Below are 7,232 nucleotides of genomic sequence, written 5' to 3' on the forward strand. Positions count from 1 at the left end.
ATGTGATTTTTCTTGAGAGCACAAATGATTTATAGCTTCTATAAGATCAGCTTCTGAAGAATAAGTTCCTGACGAAATTGAAATGTTAACTGACGAAATATCGCCGTTAGAAAAGGTATTCGCGAGCGTTATCAGAGCTTCATTTTCGCGTAAATGTAAAAAACTAGGAGGAAACTGAATCTCGCTGAGAGCAACTTCCCATTTTCCCTGCAAATCTATACGGCGAGGTAATTCCGTGGTAACACACGAAGTGGTGTTGTGCGGGAAATAAAGCATACTGCTATTGCTCGGGAGAACTACGAAAAAGTGTTCCTCCATTGTCATCATCATTGTCGCCATCATTGTCTTGTGCAAGCGTTGTTAAACTCGAAGCCGGAATCCACGAGTTGAATTTAGACGGATAACCTTGCCAACTGACTAGCAGTTGCCTATTACGTCCCCGACCTTTGCTTTTTATCACCCGATCAACGATGAAAGTTTCTTCTTGTAGGTTTTTAACAACAGGAGCCAGTTCTTGCTCGTAGAAAATTCCGTCTATAACCTCATCCGCTAAATCACTCAGCTCGTAAACGCGCNGATTTCGCCACTCGAGAACGCGATGAATTCGACATATCTCTTCGCTCCACTTGGCCTCGTATCCCTTCTCAATGGCGGCTTTCGCTCTACTGACGCGTACGAGATCGCCGACGGAGTATTTAGCTGCTTTCGCTTGCTGTTTTTTCCAGCGATGCCACGTGTTTTCGCGCGCAAGATTCGCGTTTTCCATCGTAACATCCGCGGGTTTTATGCGTATGGAAGAGTGCAGCGTATGGTTGTACGCGTGCACAATATCCTGCAAGACATCGAGGTAACGTTTCGTGTTTTTGTGCGTGAAGTAGCGCCACATGCGCTCTTTTAGCGTTCTATTGAAACGCTCGATCACGGCTGCTTTAACGTCTAGATTACGTGCCACGCGGAAACGAATTCCTTCTTTCTTGAGAAATTTTTGCTGCAGATGCGCGATAAATTCTTTACCTTTATCGGTTTGCAGATATACGGGTCTTCGTCCGCCACTTCTCGAGAGCACGCGTTGAAACGCACGAAGGACTTGAGCATTTGTTTTGTCTCGCAACAGTTCCACCCACGCAAATTTGCTGAGCACGTCGATAATTGTCANTAGATAGCAATATTCGTCGTTATAGCTTCGCAAATTTCGCAATTCTATCAAATCAGCCTCCCAGAGATCGTCGATATTCGTCACGTTGTAATGCAGTCGGGNAAACTTTCGCCGCACGGGACGATGTAGCGTGTAAGCATCTTGCGAACGAAGCCAGCGAACAACGTCCTCGCGCGAGTAATTCGGTTTAGCGGCTCGCGAAAAATTTCTCGTCGACGAGTAACCAGCGTATTGCGCGGGATTATAATACAACCGGTCAAGCGTTTCGTTTACATTTCGTCCCACGTGAGCAGCCGTCTCGGAATCCCGATTCGTATCTTTTTCTTGTTCTTGTCGGTGGCGCGGTAATCCCATCCTTCCTCTCCTTCTTGTTCAATACTATGCGGAGATTTGCGCTTTGTTCTTTTTCCTCCTTTTCGCAAAAAGCGTAAATATTTAGGATTTTCCACGTATTGAGGAGGCGTGTTTATGTCGCAAAGTAAATGAGCGAAATGAATGGCCCCCAGTATTCCAGCGGTTTTTCTTTCTCGCATCGCATCGTTTACGAGTTCCACAATATTTGTTCCCACCAATTCTGGACTCTTGGTCACGATGCCGCGTTCGTTCCATGTGATCTTGACGGGACCAGCCGTTTCGATCAGATGATTCAAAAGCATTCGCGCTTTGGGGCGGTAAGTTTTTGGAATTGTTTCTATTATGTTTGTTATAGTTTTTTGTTCGCGAGAGCTTCTCGTTGCGCTGCTGCTGCTGTTGTTAAATGAAATATCTGCAAACAATACATTTTTTTTTGGAGTTGACTGATTAATCCGGTGATATTGACTATTATTAATATTATTGTGTCGTAATGGTGTTGAATAATGTTTTGGTAAAACAGAGGATGTTTGAGGCAAAGCGTCTATTGGTTCTTCCGCGTCGTGAAATAGTTCTCTCATTTCCTCGTCCTCCTCCTCCTCTTCTCTTTCTTCACCAGTCACAGCAGTTGTTTCTGCCACGTTGGATTTTCTTCTTTGCGCTTTCTCGCTTTTCGGATAAAATACAGATATCGACGAAGTACTTCGCTGTACAATTTCCATTTTTTACCTTCATCAACAGAGGAATCGAGAATACGTCTCATCTCCGCGTCGANACGCGAGAGCACGGTTCCGGGAGTGCGTGTGGTATTAGCAGTGGTATTTTCCTCCGCCGCCATTTGTTGTTGCATTCTTTCGAGATTNTCCGTGGAAATCAGCACCATTTTTTTAGCCTGTTCCATGTTTACTTGATAATACGAGATAATAAAGCAGTGAGTTAGGGCCCGATGATGTACGGTAAAAAGCCTCCTTGTTGCACCAGCAGGTTTCTTTTGCACCTCCAAGTACCTCTTTGTTCCGCGATACGTCGCAGCGCCGTTTTGTATCGGATTAGCGGTTCTTCTCTCTTTTTTCGAGCGGTACGTTATCTCTGAGCGTATTGTGGACACACTCGCGAATACACGCAATAAATTTGTTATCAGCGTTTCGCAGAAAAGCAGCGCGTTGATTTTTATTTAGAAGACACAGAGCTTTTAGTAGACAGATGTTTTTTTCACCGAGAGAGCGCTTAGCTCTAATATGCGCCTTTTGTTGCTTCTTCCGCTCCTTCGTCGGCATCGTAGCTTCGAATGATGCCCTTCCCTCGTGTGCTTCGGGTTTTTATACGCTTGTTTTCACGCGAGGGATTTGCGGGGTACGTACACGTAATGACGCGGATCGTTGGGAAAGATGCACGTTCGAAAACGATATTCGTCCGGTGTTGATTGTTTCAAATCGAGCAGTAAATAACTGTGAGGACGCGAAGTGGCGTCGTAGTACGCTTCTTCCAAACACTTTGCGTCGTCGGGAGAGACTTGACGCGCGAGATGGCGAATTTGCGCGCGATCGCGCGGGTTCTTGAAAACCACAATGTAATTTGCATTCAGCGAAATATCGCGTTGACCGCGTCCCTGATGAAAGAGATTCTGTGAAATAAGTATAACGCTAAGAGTTTTATGATGGCTACCCTTGGTAAACAAATCAACAATCACTTCGCACGACGGCGATTCTCGCATAAGATCGTCGATTATTATTAATTTTGCACAGAGCGGATCGTTCGAGTAATCTTCCGGGCGGGGTAATCCTTCGCAAAATTCAATTTTACATTTTTCCATCTCGCGTTGCAACTCGAGATAGGCTTCTTGCCACTCGCCGTAATAAAATAAAATTCTCCCGAATTGAATATTTGCCATTTTTGGCAAATAACGGAGAAAAGTCTTTACAAAAATTGTTTTCCCGCATCCCGTAGGACCGCAAACGATCGACGTCCAGGGATGTTTCCAGCGCACGTCTATTTCGATGACTGTGCAAATTGTCGCTTGTATAACTCTTAGATTAAACTGTTTTTGGTTTGCGACGACGATGAGCTCACCATCGCGCGTTGAGCCCCGCGGCGGCCGCGTTTTGCCGCAAAAATCAGCTAATTTTCGTCGCGGCAACGGTGAGCATATTTTGGATGATTAAAAAGCTGTTTTCGTGAAAAATCAGCTTATTGTCGCGCGCGCACCAATAAGCTCGTCAAACGCTCGCGCCAAGCTTGTAGCTTTTTGTTGAGGTTAAGTTTCTAAGGAACAGGGAAAAAGCAATCTTTTAATTTTGTTTTCATAAAAATTTAATAACACTAAAATAGTACGTTTTACAAAATACATATTGCTTAATCTATTAACATTTACAAAAAATCTCGCATTTTATAACTTTATTTTTACACACGATTGTTAAAATACCATTTTTATCTTTTATTGTACAAAGCGCTTGCTTACATTATTTGGACGGAAAACATATATACACTTTTAACCCTTACGTTTAAAATATACAAACTATTTACAAGTGAATGCGCGGAAAAAAGTCTTATTCTAAGTAGCCGTAAAGAACGGAGTGTTGCTTGTCGATAAATCTACGCTTCAGCAAAACCGGCGAGCAGATTTTTGATTTGTCCCGCGTCACAACCTCGTGAAACGCGGTGCGTCGAATCGCTCTAAAATGCAGATTTATTGACACATTTTCTTCTTCTTTTCTCTCTCTTCTCATTAACATTTCCCTAACGCTATTGAAATTAATTATGCGGGAGGTTGCGGAATTGAGAGTTATTCCCTTGATTTTACACACCTCCCGCGCGCCAACGTCCGGAGTACGAAGTACGTACGCGTAAAATTTCGGGCCACCGGATACAAACGACTCGATGAAACTACCACGGCCGTAGCCTTCGAGCTCGTCCGTCATATCGCCCAGAAAATTTCCCGTACGCGGTTCATATTCGCCGGGTTCTCCGCTGCTCACATAAATATACGAATCTGTATCGTAATAACGAACGCGCTCGCCTAAACGTTCTAAATATTCGTACAGTTTCAATTGCGCCTGTGCCGTCGTGTACGCCGCTATTATCACGTTGGTAATCGGAGAGGGTACGTCCGCCTTGTCTCGCATTCGCCACGAAACATATATTACCTCGTCATTCACAGGTAATATATCGGTTACCTCGTGCTCGGGACTCGACAATAGCGATACGAGACGTTCCTGCGACTTTACCACCTCGGTACTCGTCAAGTTCGATCGTTGCCCGAATTTTTCCTAAAACGAATTGAGGCACAGCTTTGCGACCGAGTGTAAACCCGGATTTTTTGCAATGTTTGCTCTATCTAGAGCGATACCCTCGACTGCTTCGTATTCTCGAAGATATTGTTCCTTAGATTGGTCGTCCACGCATTNGCTCGGCCATCCGCTCGCCTCTTGCTTCAATTTCAAAAAACAGTTTATGTATTCGGCAAATAATCCCCCCTGACGCGTATCAGCGTCGTATCAGCTCGTCTCGTATTGCCATATTTTGCTTACTGCAGTAACGAGATAACCCTTCTCCACAGCTTTGCGTAATTCACACGATATCCACACGCTTTCAAATTCGCGATCGCGCGGATTTTCGTGCAAACACTGTGTTTGCAAGAAGTTTTCGCAGCAACTGCGGCACAAGGCAAACAACAGTTTGCCCTGCACGCGGTACGGGAGTACAGGGTGAAAGAGATTGCGCGGAGGAAGCACTCTACAACGCACAAGCCCCTCGACCGCGGAAAAATCGACACCGGGCATCGCTCCGATGAGCGAGGCGCACTCTTTTTGTCCGACAAGAATTTTCGGATGACCAATCGGGAAAGCGCCGGTTTTCAACACGTAAGGGTATAGAGAACACACGTCTACGTAACGTATTTTCTCCGTACCCGTAACTTCGCGCNGAATCGCGATGTTTCCCGTTCGACCGCCGAAAAACGCGTCACGCGGTGAAAGCGGCTCAGCCGCGAGCATCGGATGTTGGTCTAAAAACGCTCGCATTTTGCGATTTTCCCGCATATCGCAATCAAAAGCGCACTCCCATTTCTCCGTCACAATGTACCCTCGTTTGCGAAGACGCCATGACGTTGTCAGTGTACGCTCGTATCGCAAGTTTATCGTGTCGTACACTTCGCGTTCCCCCGTGCAGAGGCGTTTGTCGCGTTGCGTTTTAAAACACACGGGACACCCGTGCCAAAAGCAGCCGTGGTATTGCAACACGTGACGCTCACCGTTCGCCATCTCGTAATATCCGTCGACGGGAATGCCTCCGACTTCCGCGAGACGATGTTCTCGCCCGTGACTCGCGTGAACAATGATGCGGCCGAGCTCGCGCTCTTTCCACACCAGCCATTGCAGAGCTTTGCGGGATTGCGTATCCGCGAAACGATATCCGCCGCGAGGAATGACGCCGATCTCTTCCTCACGTAAAAAGTTTTTGCGGAAAACGCGCATACATGTGGAAGCGATGGTCGTGCATTCTTCGAACGGACATACGTTTCCGCGCTCGAGAAATATNTTGCGGAAAGCCATGCACGCTCGCCGCAAGATATCAACGTCGTTACGACAATAACGAACTATCTCGCGTTGAACGTCAAAAACCGCGTTTTCNCGCATCTGTTCCGCGTGCCACGACAAAAAACGTTCGCGTTCTTCGCTAGACATACAATCCGGCGAGTAATATTCAACGGCTGGTAACGGACCGACGTACGACTGATTCGCGAGTGTGTTAAATAAANGCGGAAAATATCCCTTTTCCACCCCACCCCGCAAACCGAAAGCCTTCGGCAGAGCTGACAAGCGCATCGGCATATAGTTGATACTGTCAATAAATTTCGTACGCCCGGCCGTTAATACGACGATCTTTGTCCCGTTTAATATTACTCGTGGATCCAAATTGACACGTTTTTCCGTGATGTAACGAAGGATGAACTGCGCGTCGAACGCCTTGGCGTTGTGCGCGATGCAAATAATCTGCTTGAAACATTTTGTCGTTCTCGTAACGAAATCGACGGATTGCCTCACCAAATCATCGCAAAACACAAATTCGCGCACACCGGCAACGTACCGTCATGTCGTCCTCGTCCGCACACNCGGCGCAAATCTGCTGTGCGACGCAAAGAGTGGGCACGTGAATTTTCACAGACCCTGTACCTTCGAGCGTCTCATCCTGGCGGGTCTCGAAATCGTAGAACACGAATGCGACGCGCGCGTTTTTCTCTTTGCCGGTTAAATCCTCGCGTGTAAGAGGTCGGATATAACAAAGATGGTTTACATTTTGACGCGAACTGCAAATGTTACAAAACACGACGCCGCATTTGTGCCTCGCACCCGCTGTTCTGTACAAACGCCCGCAATCGTCACAAAATTGCAAGGCGCTGCACACGCTCACGCGACCGTCTCCGTACGATTTTTCGGCTCGGTGACGCTCGAAACACTCGCGTCCGTAAAACATTCTGTTACATTGTTTGCATCGAAGTAATTCTACTTTTTCTGTTTTGCACGACGGCACACCGCGACAACGCGGACATTTATGCGAGTATCGATGAACTCCTCGTTTGGGACGATAAGGCAGGTTGCAAGGAATGCAATATCCCTTGCTCTCCGCCGCCGCTCTTAAATTTAAAATCGGGCAATAGTGACGCGAACCCTTGCAATAAAGAATATTTAATCGTAGCAAGGATTCGCGTCCGAGAGAGGCAAGCAAC

At 46.5% G+C, this 7,232-nt stretch overlaps 2 protein-coding genes across 2 annotated transcripts; both read right to left on the minus strand.

The window, feature by feature from the left end:
* Window positions 1–280: 280 nt before the first annotated feature.
* Window positions 281–1,510, minus strand: LOC109862595. Its single transcript, XM_020442669.1, has one exon. The coding sequence runs from the start codon at window positions 1,508–1,510 to the stop codon at window positions 281–283; it is 1,230 nt and encodes a 409-aa protein (XP_020298258.1).
* A 2,543-nt stretch (window positions 1,511–4,053) lies between these two features.
* On the minus strand, window positions 4,054–6,693 carry LOC109862596. The gene is made up of 5 exons (XM_020442670.1): window positions 6,679–6,693; window positions 5,035–6,561; window positions 4,837–4,935; window positions 4,349–4,773; window positions 4,054–4,180 (listed from the first exon to the last, which is right to left on the minus strand). Exons 1-5 carry the CDS (start codon window positions 6,691–6,693, stop codon window positions 4,054–4,056), a joined length of 2,193 nt encoding a protein of 730 aa, XP_020298259.1.
* Window positions 6,694–7,232: the final 539 nt, after the last annotated feature.

The sequence above is a fragment of the Pseudomyrmex gracilis genome, unplaced genomic scaffold, assembly GCF_002006095.1.
Source record: "Pseudomyrmex gracilis isolate BER0280 unplaced genomic scaffold, ASM200609v1 scaffold_2039, whole genome shotgun sequence".
NCBI lineage: Eukaryota > Metazoa > Arthropoda > Insecta > Hymenoptera > Formicidae > Pseudomyrmex > Pseudomyrmex gracilis.